The following is an 18,359-nucleotide window of genomic DNA, read 5'->3' on the forward strand; positions in this document are numbered from 1 at the left end:
AAAGTAAATTTATGCTAGTATCGATATCAATTATTATACTAAATGAATATTGGCGGTGTAAACATGCACGGATTTGATGCAAGTACGGGATAAACGAGCATTTGTTTGATATATGTTATTCCATTAGATATACAAATGTAACTTGTTTAACTACTTCATTTGTTGAACGATGTTTAAGTAGTTTAAGCAGTTTAAGCATAATTTGTTACATTGGATTTAAAGAAGGATTGACTTAACTATGGATATTGACTCTGGGTATTAAATTATTTTACTATTGAAATTTTCCATGATGCTTTCACGTATTATAAATAACAAATACCTTAATTCTGACCTTTATTTAGAGATATTTGTAGAATTGTGTATCAAATACTGTCATTTAGTAAATACTCAGGTACGCAAGACTAATAACAGAATACATTCATTAGCACTGGTCACTGACCTTCTGTAATTGGCGAGAGAGGAACTAAGAAGGATGTTAACGGACAATTGCGGTTGAACAGACATTTAAAGGTTTTTCCAAAGGGAGATATTTTTGGACTGTCAACCGACTGTCAATCCTTCACAATGTCGTGCTGAGTAGCACAATAAGACACGAACAAAAGGTCTACGTGATAAGGGGATAGTACGTCTACGGTGCAAGTAAAAAACGACTGATCACTTTTACGTGATCACAGATGATACTTGCTACTATTTGTCCTCAAATATTTTATTACGTTATTTGTTAAAATAATTTTGACGATTTCTTTTCAATCGTCACTACTTATTTAGTAAAATGCAACAAATATTTATTTCTTTATTGTAATCCAAAAGTAATATCTAGAAAGAAAGTTTCTTTTCCTCTTCTTTGTAACAAATCAAGCGCTCTAAAGTATTAATATTTTATACTGTTTTTGTTACGTGGTAACTTCGTAATTCAATGGGTTATCAACGAAATTATTACGCTGTACGTTATAAATTGTAAAGTTACTTGTATATAAATATGCATGGTATGTGCATCAAGACGTGTGATGCTCGTGCAACTCGTTGCACTAGAGTTCACTATCTCTCACTCAATTTGAACCTCATCCGCCGTAAGCGGATCGACCAGGCTGGCCTTTTAACGTCGGATAGTCTCGCCTCTCTTGGCTCTAGAGCATAGACGCCTATAACAAACATTATCCGCCATAATGCCCCCGTGTAAACATACCTACCAACGTGCATCGTCCTTCTCTCATCTCCTCTCCTTGTTCCATCTTTTTTAGACACATCGTGTCTCCCTCTGTCCGTGGATAAAAACTTGGAAGTTTATTTAGCCGTTTAGCGTCTAGTGGGAAGTTAAGTTTTTCGGATAAGCCGCCTTTTTAGCATGGACCCTGTTTCCCTTCGTTTCCTTCCGGTTTAGCACGCGCCGTTTATTTGATGTTGATTTCACTGTCGTACCTATTTCTCTCGTTTCTCTCGTTTTTTCATTTTACACGATTCATTGCTTTGATCATTTACTTCACGTGATAATAAAATACAAGCAATTAGAAATTTCTCAAATCTTCCTGTTAATTATATTGGTACTTTCTGTCACCAATATTCTTGGAATATTTAAAATAAATGTAGAGACTTCATTTAACAAGGTATTTTATTAAATTCACACTTATACGATAATGCCACGGTAAGACTCAAACCGTTAAGGACACGTATGTACAAGGTGTTTTGTAACTTGTGGGACCCACTTCGGGAGCTGATTGTATCCCTAAAAATAATGAAAAAATGTCATATAAATATATGTCCTATCGGTAAATATCGACTTGTCACTACAATTACCAGATGTGATTAGTATCACATTTCAACAAATATAAGGGTTGATGGGGTATGGTAGGTGGAGATTTCCCAAGAAACAGGAAATAATGTAGACTGTTTTGCATACGAGAAATCAAGGTTGATAAGTGGGTTACGTTTGGGTTAGAAACTGAGATTGGTTACTCGGTATTTCGCAAGTTTACTGTGTTCCTTTGGAAAAGGGCCTCTACAAGAAACCATTCATACAAGTGTCCCCACTCTTTACCAGGTCCGCTCTGAAATCCCCACCCCCGTTTCTAGAAAGGGACCGAGGTAGGACCGAAACTATTTAGTGTTGCCACGAGGGTTGCTGGCAGTTTAGTCAGACCTTTCTGCTTACCTAGAAATGCTAGTACTTCTAGTATTTTTTTTTTTTTAGTTGTTTCTAGTAGTTTTGAGTATAGTTTAACAACGTGGTAACGAAAACTGTGTTAGATGAGTTCAGTTTATTGTATAGGCAGTGTAAATAATTTACAATTAATTTAATTAGTGATGTGCAAAGTGATAACTCAAAACTGTGACATGGATGAATGAATGTCCAACTGCAACCAACCTTCGATAAGTAACTAGTTATACTCTAATAAAAAGATCCGAGATATACTATCCTGATACTTTTATTTTTGTATTAAGAAAAAAGGATGAATTTTTGAACAAAGGATGAGTTTTCAACTGAGGATGAGGATTAGTGTTGAAAAAACAAATTTCGTAACAAGTTGTTTCCCTTCGCATTTGCGACGGAAAGTTTCAGTGTAGTGTTTTTCCGAAAATGCCAATTTTCTTATTCTAACGGAGCACGTTAACGAAAAGTGTTACCATCGGTATCTCACATTCATGCCTGAAAAATCAGAAGGGAAAAAGCATTGTATTACAGCGGAAAATTACTCGAGATATTTATTTTAGGGGGACAGAGGAAGCGTGATTAAAGTGACAGCATATGTAATTTCTCACAGAAATTTTTTACATCTTTGCACACTTTTAGAGATTTAAATGAAATCGCTTTTACAATACGTTTCGTTGTATTGCAAATTTTTCCCTATTTTTCTTTTTCTTTTTTTGCACTTCGACGTCTCTTATAGAAATGTTACGTTTAAGTATGACGATGTTGTCGTTGCAGGTGGAGTACGAAGGTTACGACTGCGGAAGAAACGGCATTGTGTCGGTGCCAGAAGAACCGACGAAGAAAGTGTTGGAGACTACGAAATCATCCTCCCAGTTGAACCAGAACAGTCATCGGGAGGAGACCAGCTGGTGGGTGGCGGAGGAGGGTGGGCATCAAGATATAAGGGAGCGTGACAAGGGTGTAGCGGTGGCGGGTGAGCTGGCTTGCCTCGCGGGTTACATGGCAGGGTACTTGAAGGCGGCGGGCGCTACTTGCGCTCCGACTGGAACTCCTCAGTACCATGCCCATGGTCACCCAGCGATGGGGGTCGGCACTCATCCGCACCCGCATTCACATCCGCACCCAGGAGCTCCTCACCCAGGATTACATTCGCCTTTCACTCTTACGACGCATGGTCATCCACATCCACATCCGTTGGAGCATGGGCTGGCCGCTTTTCCTCAAGGTAAGTCGTTTTCTCTCTTTTATCGTTGATTATCGATGGTTTACCACTGTTATATGAAATTTATTATTTTCCCTATATTCAACTTATGCAAACACATTTTTCATTTATTTAGTTTTTTTTGTTATTAAAAAATTTTTTTGTCCATAATACTCATTCGCATTTAAATCGCCATTCTTGTTATCTTTTTCTCCATCGAGCACGCGAATCGCGCGATTATTTGAATGGTTACGACTGATAATGAAAATAAGGGGTATTGACGTTTTCGAGCAGGTGAAAGTGTTTAGACAGAATCGTGAGGTGGCGTTAGTTGTTCGCTAGAGAACTTCCTTCTATCCTACCTTCTTTTTCAAAGATCACGTCGTAATTGTTTTGAGTTTTGTTTTGGAGAACGAAGTATATATTGCTAACATTTTGATTGTTATCTCTTACATCGTAGAAAAGTACGAAACGAAGAAGCTTTTCTCTTTCCTTATTGTTCGAAAATTTTCAGTTTCTTCCAAGTTCCGAATATAAATTTTAGAATTACTTTACCATCGTAATGTTCTTTTTTTTTTTTTTTTAGAAGACTTAAAAAGAGCATTCGTTCGATTGCGGACAAAGGATTGATACGATTAAATAGGTATTCGATGGAGGATTTGGTAGCTGAAAACATTTTGTATCGTTTACCCGGAGTTTTACTCTCCCGATCTCATTGTTCGATGGATGATACACGGTTCCTGTTTCGTGAATCATGCGGTCTGTTATCTCCTAGTAAAAGTATTTGGCGCGCCATACTAGCCGTTATTGATTGTCATGCAAATCGATGCATCGACTGAAGCCATATGAAGTCAAAGTAAACTCAGGGCTTCTTAACTATAGTCAACCGTGTATCATTCTGTGACAGGCGCTCGAATGCATTTCTTCCCTTTAAGACGTCGAAAATTCCGCGTATATTTATTACACCCTTTTTTAGTCAAGTAAGTTCTTCGTGAATTATCCAAACTCACGTTTGGTCGAATACAATAGAAATGATAAAAAATGGTCGAGAAAATCACTTTTGGTCTCTCGATTTAGTATCAAACGATAGTTTATGATGAGACATCAGTCACAAAAAATTTTCAAGTTACATTGACAATTAATTTTTGACATGAAAGGAGTCAAAGCAGCCCATTGGTCAGTTAATTTAAGAAATTATTCTTAAAAGCTTGGATTTCATAATCGCAAAATTCATAATCGCAATCTAATATTTGTATTGATACCATATCGAATGGAATATTTTAAATACAATTTCACATTCGTCATTAATAATCAAAATCTCTAAGAATAATTTTTTAAATTATTTGACCAACGAAAACTACATACTAAGTTTAGATATGAATAAAATATTTGAGAAATGATTATATAAATAACATCATTCTACTTGACTCGACATTTAATCTCTCAAGTAAGTTCTAGTTCTATTATGCAAATTTCATCCTGTGCTAGGATTATTTATTATCATTTCATTTCAATGAGTCGAGATAAAGTTACTTTTTCCAAGTTATTTTTCAAATAAAGATAATAAATTATATCTCGTTACTTCGAACTGTCTTTTATTTTTATCTTAAATGAAATTTGCTCAATTTTGTTACGTACTGGAACATTAATAACGTATCTCTGATCCCTCATATTTCAGAAATTAATTATCAGCCAAACTTTAGAATTTGTCCTGACTGATGTCTCATCATCACGAGCTATGCCAAAAATATGCAAAATTCAATTTCAAACTCGAGGGACCAAAAAACTTGCTCTCTATGTTTCAATCTCTTCGGATGAAAGTGATTCGTGCTAATTTCCGTTTGCATCGGAGCGAAACTCTCGAAAGCGGAGCACGGGGCTCGATCACAGCCATGATCGGGCATTCTTCCTTCTTCGTTCTTCCGCGCTTGCACGCGTGTTGCACGCGCATCGAAGAATACGCGAGTCGAGTTTGGCGTACTTCTCTCTTTGCGTCTCCGTCTTTTTCACGGTGGTTTGAAAGAGGTACGGAGTTGCGAAAGGGAACGAGAAAGAGAGTGCGGGAGATGTAGAGAGAGACAGAGAGAAAGAGAGAGAGAGAGAGATTCGAGTCGCGGCAAGAGGGTAGGAGGAAGGGGCTGGAATGCCCCAGCGAAGAAGAGTAGAGAGAACCATGAGAGTAAGCCGCTTATCAGGGTGGCAGCAGGCAGTATAGGTCCAACCAACGCAGATAGGTGGGTTTCCATGGAAACACGGATCTGTCCGTTAGGTCTCTACGTACCCGCGTCCAGCCGCCTATCCGTTGTAGGCGTATCCGCTACACGAAAAGCCGTGGAACGAGAGAGGAACGAACCCGGAGTGTCCCTCTGTCTATATACGTACGCGTTCGTGCGAAAGAGGCAATCGAAAGAGTCCAGGATAGAAACAAGGCTCGCGGCTGCGAGAAACGAACGAATCGGTAACCCCGCGCCAAAAAACAGACACACTTAGTTTTTATTGTTTGTTAATAAATGTTGGAGAAAGGTGGGTAGTAACATGGCCCTCTTGGATTTCTTCCCAAAATATAATCTGTACTCTAAATTTTAATAAGATCACACACGTCAAGAGATAGAAATAGAAAAGAATGATTTAGCTGAATTTATCGCGTAACGAATCAAACCCCGCGCCAAAAAACAGACACTCAGTTTTTATCGTTTGTTAATAAATGTTGGAGAAAGTGGGTAGTAACATGACCCTCTTGGGTTTCTTCCCAAAATATAATCTGTACTCTAAATTTTAATAAGATCACACGTGTCAAGAGATAGAAATAGAAAAGAATGATTTAGCTGAATTTAACGAATCAAACTAACAACGATGAAAAGTTGTTGGTACTTCAAACTGTTATAACCTCGTAAAAAAAATATTATTTTATGTTTTAGAGCATACTTTCTACTTTGGTTTGGCTAATGCTTTGGTACTCTCTCTACTTTGACGGCTCTGAATTTTTTTCACGACTAAATTCACCATGGTCTCGAAGTTTACAACGATCCCTTGAAATTTGCTGTATGCCTTTTTTTTTTATCGAACTTTGAAGATTAGGATTAAACAGTGAAATGTTAGGATTTCTTTAAATTTTTGTCATTTAACTCCAACATTGAAACTTCAACAAAGCAGTCACGATGGATCTGTGCATGGAAAACATTTTTTATTGCGTTCAGAGACGCTTGAATTTTGACAAACTTTGAAACTACCTTTCTCTGTCTGTACGACACCATTTGCTTCAAAAATTATTTTTATCATAAACGTGAAAAAGGGCGAAATTACCAGGAGAGGGCCATAATACCACCCTCTTCTTTACAATCGCGTTCGTCGAATTCATCGCTTTGCGTGTGTCTGACTTTCGACTAAATTCCATCAATCACGCCATCAAATATTTCCCAAAAATTTCACGGACCGTCTGCAAACGTAAATCAGCGGTCTCTGCCTCTCTGCCAGCCTTCGAGTTCTTTTCATTCGCCGAATGCATAATGTACGGGCTGTTGGCGCGCGTTCTTTCCACGAGAAATGAAAAATTAAAATGGAAATGAATTTTTGGTCGTCGGCAGCCTTGAGCTACGCGAACTAGCGCCAGTAAATCTGGACAAAATGTTAAGGTTAAACGTGACGCGGTGGTCACGCCGTGAAACGCGAGATGTATTCGTCGCGTGCGCGCAAAGAGATAGCCCGTGTCCGCGTTTTGTGTTTCGTGCGCGCCCGCTCGAAGAATGTACGACAGTATTTATTTTATTATGCAATCAGTCTTGGGGTCAGGGCGGGACGAATAGAAAAGCAGTAGCTCCCGGCGGAATGAAGGGTGCCAAAAAGGGAGGGGTATCGAAAACGTTGTCGTTAACGCGCCGAGGTTTTCTCCCGCCGATGTTCAGGGACGCTGCAGGAGCCCACCGGGTACGTGGGAATCGCGTCACATGCCTCTCCCTTTTCTCATTCGACGACTACTATTTGTTGTCGCAGAGAAATTGCCCGTCCACTTAACTTCCTCCGCCTTTCGGTGGAATCGGCACGCATAAACAGACATCCTCTGATTTTTATTCCATATCGAGATACGATCGAACGGACACCAGGAGGCAAAGCATACCATCGGTAAAGTGGTTTAAGATGGATAAGAAGCACACTGTCTCGATACCTTAGAATCAATCTAGTTTTACTTTGTTTTATTTTGTTGCATGAAAAAAAAGGCAAGAATGCGCTTCTGTCCTCTAGGATTAGGAAAGCGAAGAGTTTCCAGAAAGAAGTTAGCTTCAATTTAGAGTTAACTACTAAATTTGGAACAGCACCTTTTAGTTTATGTTGCTTCTTCGTTGGTTTACTAAAACTGCAAATTAATTAATCTCATCGCCTTTAAAAATTGATAGGAGGATAATGGTTGATGCTGTCTATTCGATACCAGAAAACGAGAGTTGAAAAGAGTACCGTCGTTAGACTCGTCGGTCGAATTAGTTTTAAGAAATTGACGGGAGGGTAATAGTGTAATCTTTCGTTTGGAAGAGACTGCTGCCAGTTCGATAGAATTTCAATCACTCAATTAGGCGTCAGGTTAAGGGTGGCACGTGGCGGGAGCACGTGCACCTATCGTTACGAAGTGGCCACAAAATATCGAGCTAAACAAGCACGCGCGGAAAGCATCGGAGAGGAACCTTCCATCGAGTACAAACGACTCGCGTCGTTTGACGCGTGTCACGGGTAAATTGAGTAGGCGGACGGTGTCGTCCTCGACAGAGGGATCTAAATACGGATCCAGGCCCTAATTGCAGGATAAACACTCGAGTTTGAGTGAAATATCACGTACAACTAGATAGATAGATATCGATACTTCGCCCTCTACTCTGGCCTCTGCGGTCGACTCAATTTTTCCAGAGCCTGTAACGAGCGCAAACGAACGTTCTCGAGTCATTGCAGAGTTCGGAATTCTAATTTTTCGGAACTCTCAATTCTGGCTGTTTTCGTTTTCGTATGGTTCTCGACTCGGTAGGTAGGTTGCACTGACAATAAGCAGATAGAACAACAGAAGAGGAAGCGAATGAGAGACGGCATCGGCTGGAAGACGGTAACACGAAGCTTATCCGATTATTCGCTTGTCCCGGATGTGTGTTGGTATTTCGTTACTTACTTATACTCCTCTCTGCTAGATTACCAGGTAACAGCGACTAGGCCCGAAGGCCACACGCGTTTCCTCGCGTTCGCTCCATCGAAAGTTTGTGTGGTCTTCCCGAGTCCAGATGGCCTGGTTCTCGATGACTTCCTCTTCTTTCTTTTCCGGTCTCTGAACGTTCTTCGCGGTTTCTCTATTAATATTATTGGATACACTTGTGTACGGTCACCCATATTTGAAAAATGAAAAATACAAACCTGTCTCGATACCTCGCGAAACGACGAAAGTCGCCGACATCGGGCCTAAACCGGCTCCTCCCCCCCTTCTCTCCTCCGACGCGGTTATCTGCTTTACGCAGCGATTTCACGGAGGTCATACTGTAAATGCAAAGTCGGCCAAATGTTTTCGTAACTGATGGCCTTTTAGAATTCCGTCTCTCATCGGCAGTGGCACGTGCTATCATCCCACGGTCCCCTGAATAATCCATCGTCGCCCCCTCCCGCGCCCCCCACGCCCACGTTCTCCATCGTCTAGCGTCCTGTTCGCATTTTAGCTTTTAATTAATTTTCGATTCCCTTCTCGGCCGTATTCGCGCTTCCTTCGATACTCGGTCGGTCCCTCTCTCTCTCTCTCTCTCTCTTTCTTTTTGTTTGTCGTTCGTCGACTTGGAATATTCGCAGCCGTCGCATCTTGTATTCTATGAATAACGAAGCAATCTCTTGGCTCGTGGGACGCACGTTCGCGCGGCCAGCGACTCGGTCAGCTTCTTCGATTCTCTTCCGGTTTCTCGATGCTCGCGCGAAACGCGTAATTTACGACTCAATCTCTCCTCTCTCTCTCTCTCTCTCTCTCTCTCTCTCGCAATCTTAACCGCTTCTGATGAATGGGCAGACTCGCGGTACCCATTCAGTTCATCGAATAATTACGAGTAGATCCTATCGTTCGATTCCCGGTATCGAACGATGTAATTGATATTAATTCGCGTTTCCTTTTCCTCGTTAATCCGCGTTCGACGAGCACGCAGAAGTGGAAGCGTTGTTCTCGTCTTATCTCGGTTATTTATTTATCCAATCACGCGGCACACATTACGCGCATTACGCGATTCAGCGACAAACACCCGGGGGAAAATTCTACACGCCAAGGTTTAATAGCGCCGCGTTCCCCTAGACGCGCCATATTTCATCGCGGGCGGTAGTTTTAGATGGTATCGCGGACAAACGCGCGCCGGTCGTGTAATTCATACGGTCGATTCGCGAGATTGATCTATAGCCGCGCCGTGTCGCGGGAACGGGCAGGATAATTAATTCAATTCTCACGTCCCTTTCGTTACTCTGTGTAATCTCTCATTAGACGGATAGAGACGTTAATTAGTCTCTTTCACGAACTCCATAGGCACAACGATCGCGCAGTTTGTTTCAGCGGCGTGGCTTTGTCGCAGATCGATCGACAAAGGGATTTTTCGTTATCTCGATGACGTTGGCGTGTGTCTCGAAAGTGGGGTGGGGAGCGCGAGGGAAATCACTGTGAAATTTCGTTACCGATCCATTGACTTCCACGTGGATTCCGTTCCACTCGAGGAGCAGACCCGGCGCTCCGAGGGAAGAGAAGAATCCAATAAACAGAAAACGAATTTGCTATTAGGGTCGCGTCTGATCTCGTTGTGGGCCAATGAGCCAAAGCGCAACCCTTATATCAACCCCGGGTTTTCGTCTCTCGCGCTGACGATAATAAATCGAATCATACTTCAGGGCGCAGCGGGTGTTTGCCGTTCGGTTAGGGTCCCGCCTGGCTAGCCGCTTTTCGCCTTGTACGCGTACATACGAGTCTATCATCCCGCGTCTGATCTTCTCCTTCTTCCTCCGTCGGTCGCGAAATCTCGCGCGTTTGCGTGAAAAACGTTTGGTGAAAAGCTTTCGTGACGGCGCAAAGTCAACGGAGTTGGCGGTATGGCGCCACCGATCGATTCTGCTCTCGCGTACAGAATTCAAGCAAACGAAGGGCTTTTCCTCGCGCCCACTCGACGCCGCGTGGAAGCAGGCGGAAGACCATAATCGGAATTCCATTGTCTCGTTGCTGGATAAGGGCCTGGCTTTCACAGGGGCCGATGTATAGCCCGGCAAAGGCCGTCGTTAACGGTAGCTCTAACGCCCACTCGACAATCAAGCATCCTCTCGCCGGATCCTCTCGTTCTCTCCTCTCTTTCCCCAGGAGCCTGCCTCGGTCCCTCCGGGGACCATCCAGCCTCTCCGTTGCTCTCCGATCCGGTGCGTTGCACCGTGCTTGGTCGCGCCACGGCCAACCGAACCGCCAAGATACGGATCATAGATCCAACGATCTCTCGCGGGCGTGTCGTGGCCATTGGTCGCGACGGTAGCCAACCGGTATGGAATTTTACATTGTGCCCGGGCGCAATCTCTCTCGACGATCTACCTGGCTACTACGCTGATAGCCCACTCGACCAGTTCGTTAGCCAACGATCACGCGTGTGCATCATCGTTCGCGTCATCGTCATCGTCCTTTGCTTCGTCGCCGTTGCTGCGTATATCGCTCGAACGAACCAAAGTTCCACGGTCAGCGTGGAGAGATCACGACGACTGTTGCTCCGCTCCGATCTCACGGGCCACTCCTTCTTCTCTCTCAGCGTGCAGTTGCCCATTGCGCTTCTGTTTCCTCGATATTTTATTCGATCCTCTGTCCGTCACAGTTACGTAATTATCGTACCTTTAATCTCGCGTGGCTTCAAAGACTGATTCAAAGAGGAAAGTATACGCGACCCGAACAATGCCTTCCTCACTTGGTTGCTTTCTCTTCCTTGTCGTAAGCCACTCTTTCAGCTTGCTCCCGCCGAGAGCCGTTGCTTTCAACTCTCTTCTCTCTCGCGTGCCAAACCTACGTTTGACAGTCTCTCGCGCTGTTTCATTTCATGCACAGCATATATATATATCCGCGACGTGTCGCGACTTTATGTTGGTCGTTGTTAGAACTCTGTTAGACGGTTGACTTTACAACGATCGTCAGTTTACGAGCAACGCGAGAGCGGATCCTCCGGAGGAGAACGAACCATGGTGTCTACCATTCCTTCCACGACTTTACGATCCAACTTCCAATCGAGAGACACTGAGCGAAGCGCAGTTTCCAGCCTCTTCTTTTTATTGGTCGGAACGTTGTACGTTGGCGTGTTGGATACCATCGTTTTCAGAGGCAGCTGGGAACGAACCGCGACTTTGGTCCTCTGGATGGTCGTGTATTCCGGAGTGTACCCCACCGGCCTCCTCCTCGGCTCCCCATTCCCCGTCCCGTCGTCCTGACTTGTCCCCCCTCCCCTACCCCCCTCGTTCTCCCGTCCTTCCCCCCTCGTCGCCCCTCGTGACCCCCCTCATAAGCGGATTACGTGGGTCCCGGAACGAGCCAAGCGAGGCTCGATGGCACGAGGAAGGCAGAGGAGGGTGAGTCGTAGCGGGGGGGAACTGTTCAAAATTACGCTATCGCGACCTCGCAACGCTTACACCCCTCTGCGCCACCCCCGTTTTCTGTCCTCCGGTTCTGCGGTACTGATGCCTTACCCTTCTCACTGAGGTTGAACAGCCTCGCGACTCGTCCTCGTCCCTCCGAGCTACTCCTTTTCTTTATCATTTTTCCCCGCGAGACGATCGACTTCTCTCGAGGTCGTGTCGAATATATTTGAACATCGCTGCGAGTTATTAACCCCACCCCTCGTTCCCCTCTGTTTCAGGGATGAATCAACGAAAACAACGCCGTGAACGGACCACGTTCACCCGAGCGCAGTTGGACGTGCTCGAAGGACTTTTCACTAAAACGAGATATCCCGATATCTTTATGCGGGAGGAGGTGGCGCTGAAGATCAATCTGCCTGAATCACGAGTACAGGTAAAATAAAACTCGATGAAATTGGTTGTTTTCCTCTTTCGAACGTTCTACGTCACGTTACGAGCGACCGAAATCGATCTCGCGGAGTCAGAAGGAACTCGAATCGTGGTTTATCCATCGACAGAGAAACAAGCGTAGAGTCTCCGCGAGACGATATCAACGATAGTCGAAGGGAACGAGAGAGGAGGCACGAGGGAGTGTTTCGTGCTTCGGCAACCGTGGCTGAGATTTAAGGTATTTACACAACGCGTTGTCGCGCCCTACGTCCCTCCGGTTTCGCCATTGTTCCGGTCGTCGCTGTACATTGATAGATGTGCCGACGAGCTCGTTGACGCTTTTATTGCGGTCCGCGTAACATCTTTATTTCATAGCGGGATGCCTCGAAGTCACGATCGTGACTGGAATATAGAGCTCGCGAGTCCCCCTTTGCCGCGATCGCGATGCTTTTGCGTCCGTCGCCACCGCGAATATTCCCTAGTCGATGGACCGCGAATTTTTGTCAATGCAATTCCACGAAATAATCAATTCTGGATCACTTGAACATTTTATGATAGCGTAAAATAAGAAATGTGAAATTTTACGTGAAATTTTGTCGCTCAACTTTGCTACAGGGATTCGCAGGGTTCGACATTCAATATTCAGAGATCACTCATCTCAAGAAAACAATTCCACAAGGTGAATTTTCGATAACCGCGGGCTTTCCCTGCGTTTTTCGATTTGTGTGAAACTGACGAACGTATCGTACTGTGCAAAATTGTTAAATGATACTTATATCATCGCCATCATTATTAAATTCATCTCACCTAAAAATTAACTCTGCCGAAGTAGATGCAACGAGAACTTTGACGACGGGTAGAAAAAGTGATCTAGCTAGTCCTAAGCAAGATGAAAATTTCATACATCTCCACACGTCTGTTACGCACATTCCATTTATCTATTCTTGTATCTTTCTTGAAGCTTCCCGTAAATGCGTGAAAATCCGCGGTCCGCTAATAAAAGTATCGTCGGACACGCGACAAGCAAATAGCTTGAAGTCGGCGAAGCGATACGTAAAGTAATCTCGATACACGGCGATACGCAGCGGCCGTCATCGCGAGATATAGGACAAAGCAAGGAAATTCCGTCCAGCGGAGTTTCCACGCGAAGTTAAGCCCCCGGTGAATGAAGGCGCAACTGCAAAAGGGTGTAACACACGTGTGCACGATGTACATTGTAGAGGCGTACCCACGTGAACGAATAATATCCAAGAGAGGGGGAGGAAGGGAGAGATGGATAGGGGGGGAGAGAGGTCGAGGGATCTAAAAGTTTCCGTGGGAGAAGAAGAGAGGAGAGATCGAGAGAGAGAGAGAGAGGTGTGTATATAGGTAGAGGAACACAGAGGTACGATGTATGGAATACAACATATAGTTGATTTGTTCCTGGATTATAGCCCTTCGTTCTATCTCGTTCGCGAGTTTCTATACGTTCGTCTCTGCGAGAGAACGACACAGCTGCGCGCGATGTTTGCCACGTTTGAATGCGCCAGGTCGTTCGTCCATCATTTACGATCGAGAAACGCGTCAGAACGTTATTTCCTCGCTCGAAAAAAAGAGACGAGAGACGCCTCGACGCCCCGGCTCTCCGGAGACGGGTAGCATCCAACGGGGATGAACGGGAGAAACGATAAACTTCTATCCGGTCGACAGGTTTGCCTTACAAATTTATACGTATTAAATTCTGCTCGACGTGGAATCGTAAACGGACCAAAAAAAAAAAAGAGCAAAAGATGAAAAACTGAGTACGTCCGGATTTTGAAACGAGTTGTGCATCGAAAATTATCGCGACGCGGCGATATCGTCATCGATGCGTTTCGACGCGGTGATCCTGGCTTTGAACTGCTTCTGGCGACGCGATGTCGTATTAATAGCGCAAATAAGAAAATATATTTGTCATAACGAAACGTCAACGCAGCTGCTGCAACTCGCGCGCCAACGGGGTTGGTTCTCCGCGTTGGATGCTAACCAGATGGTGGTGCAATTTACACCTAGGCCGTCGATACACAGAGCAGAACTGGCTGTGGTTGCCCCCGGAGGGCTTCCGGATGGCACCACGCGGCCTGCTCGGTTGGTTTTTGGGGTAGCTGCTAGCTCCTCCGGTTGTGTGTTGTTCCTAACGGGGGGTGTCGTTGTGCAAACATCGCGCGGTAATGGGCGATTTTCTCTCTCGTTCTTCTTCCCCATCGCCTTCGTATCTCTTCCAACTTCCTCTCGGGGATCATTTTCCCTTACGGTTGACACGCAATATTCACGGTTCACGCTTCTCGGATCTACCGCAACCCCCCTCCTACATTTGCCAAGAACCTCCTATATTTGCGAAACGGAGGATTCGACATGACACATAGAAAACAATCTCTCGTCTATCAACAGCGGCGTCTTCTCGTTCCGTCGAATTTCCGATTCTCTTGCGCCTCGTTAGATTTAACTTTTCAACCCTACCTCCGTCTCTGCCGGCGAGACCGAGCTTCCCTCGTCCTTCCTTCCCTCCGTCCGTCAACTCAACCCAACTAACACGAAATTCATGGCGACTGGAAATCCCGTGTCCGCTTCGCCGAGTCGCGTTCTTTGCAACAACTGTTACAATGCCGCCGATAATAACAACAATGACGGCGGGTCTTGCTTTTAAAGGCACGGGCATAGATTCATAGGATCGCACCCCTGGCCACATTGTGTGCCTGGATTACGGAGGGTGCGTGAGGGGGAGTGAACGGGGGTCTGTGTGCGCGAACTTGCGGCCTATCGGGGGATGCTTTTTGTTCGTGCTCGGGACGGACGGTTGTCTCTAGCCCCCGTGAAGCAAGGACAAGGAAGGAAGGCCCCTCTTTTCCACGAAACTCGCGCAACCATTTTCCCCGACTTGTGCCCGAGTTTGACAGATTTTTCTCTTTGTGGCGTAGCACGTGAAGCTCCGTGACATCTATTTTCCTACAACCTATATCATATATCCTCGATGTTTTCGGTGACAGTAGGATTATGATTGCCAAACTTGCAAGTAACATTCATCGTCAAGTCTCTCGGCAAGCACTGCCTTTTAATTATACGTTCAACCCTGCCACCTTTTTGAAAAAACGCGCGCAATTGTCGTCAAAGCAAATGATCATAATGTTAAATAAAACTAGGTGAGAGTAGGGTTCATTAATGATGAACTATTTCTCTTTTCATTATATCATTATTGTTTATTTGACAGCAAATTAAGTTGACAAACGAGACGAGGCATTTAAAGCATTTTCATATCGTGTGCATGCGTGCGCGTGTTTTTCGCGAATTTTTTTCCATTCTCATGGTTCAACAACGATGAAAGCACAATCGTGGTGTGTACGCACACATATTCCAGAGGGTTTGATTTGCGCATGCGTGCCGATAGACGCCGGCAACGCGAATCCCGAGAGACACACGATTACACGTACACACACGTAAGGCGTGAGCATATACACGTGAAAATTCGAACACGTACGAAAGCGTATGAAAGCCCCCGAACTACTACCCCTCCTCTGGCTCGTTGTTATTGTTGCGATTTAATGAAATGTTACGGCCGTCCGCCCGCGATTACTTTCCCATTGCACCGATTAACTCCCCATTTGTACGGTTCCATCCCTCGTGACGAGATACCTTTTCTTCTCAATGATCCCCCGGGCGATGGTTTCTGCCAAACCTTCGGAGACTTCCCGCGAAAGACTCGAGCACAATTTTGCCTGCATTTGCTCCCGCTACCCTCCTCAAAAGATATTCGTTCGTTCGTCGAAATCTTTTCTCTTTTTCTTTTTTTTTCTAAAGTTAGAATAGAATAGAAATTACAGCGCGTCGACTCAAGACTGTTTGCAATTTTCAACATCCCACGTTTGCAATAATCAATTACACAGTTCCTTTCACTGCAGCATCTTTCTGCGTACCTTTCCAAGTTTGAACTCGATGATATATTTTTGGAAATCCGAATTCTCTCAATCGCTTACATTTTTTTTTTTGTAACTGAATGCATTAATTACCAATGTGTAAACATTACATATACGAATAGATTAATCGCTAACATGTACGTATGCATGCAGTACTTTGGTAGCTAATAAAAATTGCGATTAAATTTTGCTGAAAAAAGTCACGAGTTGAAAGTTACAAGTGGTTTTCAAATTCACAGCAATAGGTAAATGATATTATCCCAGGCTATTTTGTGCAAGGTCGATGTTTTTTGTGCAGGTATGGTTCAAGAATCGTCGAGCTAAATGCCGACAGCAACTGCAACAGCAGCAGCAAACCTCGCCCTCGAAGGGATCACCGCGGTCCACTCAGAGCCAAAATAACGGGAACAATGGCACCAAGATGTCGACGAGTTCGTCGACGGCACCCAGCAGACGCTCGTCGCCTGTCTCGCCACCGCGCGGCAAGGAAGCACCGGGTCCAAACTCGCCTCTGTTGTCCACGAGCTCGACGTACCCGCGTCTCGGCGTGACGCCGACCGGCGGAAGCGGCGCGAACAGCGCCATGACCACTCCGTCGCCGCCGTTAACACCGGGCTCGAGCCAACTGCCACCTTCGTCGTACCCGCCAGCGATGAACCAGATCCATCACGGCGAATACGGCTTCACATGGAGTTCAGCGTCGCCGGGCTCGGTGAACCCGAGCCAATGTTACGCCGGGCAGAGTTACAACGCGTATCAGAACCCGTACACAAGCGGCGACTACTATCAAACCCAGATCTCGCATATGCATCACAGCCCCCAGGGGAACTATCACCATCCGCAGTATCACCACAATATGACGTTAACGTCGTCGATGTCGCACTTGACCAGCCACCATTTGAACCCGACCAGCAGCAACGACATGGCAACGTCGCCGTCGGACACCGACGGTTACATACTGCCTGATCAAAAGTATCAGACGATGGTATAGCGGTCCAGCAGATCGTCCGGGATCTTTCATCGCGGCCAAGATGGCACCGTCGCCGCTGGATCGTTCCCTACGTACAACTGGCGCCTCAATTCTACAACAAACTGTTCCGAAATGAACGGTAACATCGATTCAGACGATAACTGATAGACGCGTGGATAATGATGACGATGACGATGATGACGACGAATAGTTTTTTTTTCTACTTCTTTTTGACTTTTTTTCCCCCTCCTGTTTCTGAAACGTCGGAACGATTGTTCGTTCGCGAGGGACCGCCTCATTTTGCGTGTTTCGTAGGTAGGAATCGTCAACTCGGCGAAATTGCAAAGCTTAGATATAGAACACATCGTAGTTAATAACAATGTATGTTTTGTAATATCGTTGCAGACTTATATCTTCGTAATATTATATATGTATATTTCGAATGTATATTTGGTAACGTCGTTGTAAATTTTTGTTTTTTTTCTTTTTGCGGAAAACTTTAGATTTTAGATCGCGCTTCTCGCGCGATAATAAACAGCATATTTCTTGATTTTTACAGACCTCATTTCTTCGTATTTTCATTTTTTTCCTCTTCGTTGCAATTTTAAAGTGACTCGACACGGATTCATCGAAACAGCTAAATATATAAGTGGTCTGGACTTCAGATAAATCGAAAATTTTGTCTTTGTACGGAATTCGTCGACATCAAATTCAGTATGTCGCGATGAGTACAATCGTAGTGTTAAAATTTCTTGTCAAGATATAAACGTTGTACCCGACTTTTACATTATTTTACTCTTCTCTTTTTTTTTTATATTCTTTCTCAGTACAAAAAGGTCGATAAAGTCTTTCTTTTTGTTTCTTAAAATATTATAATTCTTATTTTATCTTCTGACCGATTCGTATCAGACGTAACACGCAAGAATGGCTTGATCCTTCGAGAAAAAGGGAAGGTATCAGCGATGAAGCACTCTCGCGCCCGTATCGTGATTCTGCATCGCGAAATTGTGGAATTCAGGCTGTTAGAGCCCCGTCGGCATAATCCAGCTCTTAGGTCTTTCAATCGTCGAAGACGAGTATCTCGTCAACGACGAGCGA

General features: G+C 44.5%; 1 protein-coding gene across 1 annotated transcript; it reads left to right on the forward strand.

The window, feature by feature from the left end:
* Positions 1-2,927: 2,927 nt before the first annotated feature.
* LOC122526978 (homeobox protein OTX2-like) lies at positions 2,928-17,462 on the forward strand. The gene is made up of 3 exons (XM_043650714.1): positions 2,928-3,374; positions 12,212-12,366; positions 16,590-17,462. Exons 1-3 carry the CDS (start codon positions 3,149-3,151, stop codon positions 17,280-17,282), a joined length of 1,074 nt encoding a protein of 357 aa, XP_043506649.1. The 5' UTR covers positions 2,928-3,148; the 3' UTR covers positions 17,283-17,462.
* The last annotated feature ends 897 nt before the right edge of the window (positions 17,463-18,359 follow it).

This window comes from Frieseomelitta varia, unplaced genomic scaffold, assembly GCF_011392965.1.
Source record: "Frieseomelitta varia isolate USP_RPSP 00005682 unplaced genomic scaffold, Fvar_1.2 scaffold_206, whole genome shotgun sequence".
NCBI classification, from domain to species: domain Eukaryota; kingdom Metazoa; phylum Arthropoda; class Insecta; order Hymenoptera; family Apidae; genus Frieseomelitta; species Frieseomelitta varia.

Coding starts and splice junctions, on each gene's coding strand:
- LOC122526978 (XM_043650714.1), top strand. CDS start 3,149: ATGGCAGGGTACTTGAAGGCGGCGGGCGCTACTTGCGCTCCGACTGGA. Junction 3,375..12,211: donor GCTGGCCGCTTTTCCTCAAG/GTAAGTCGTTTT, acceptor CCTCTGTTTCAG/GGATGAATCAACGAAAACAA. Junction 12,367..16,589: donor TGCCTGAATCACGAGTACAG/GTAAAATAAAAC, acceptor TTTTTTGTGCAG/GTATGGTTCAAGAATCGTCG.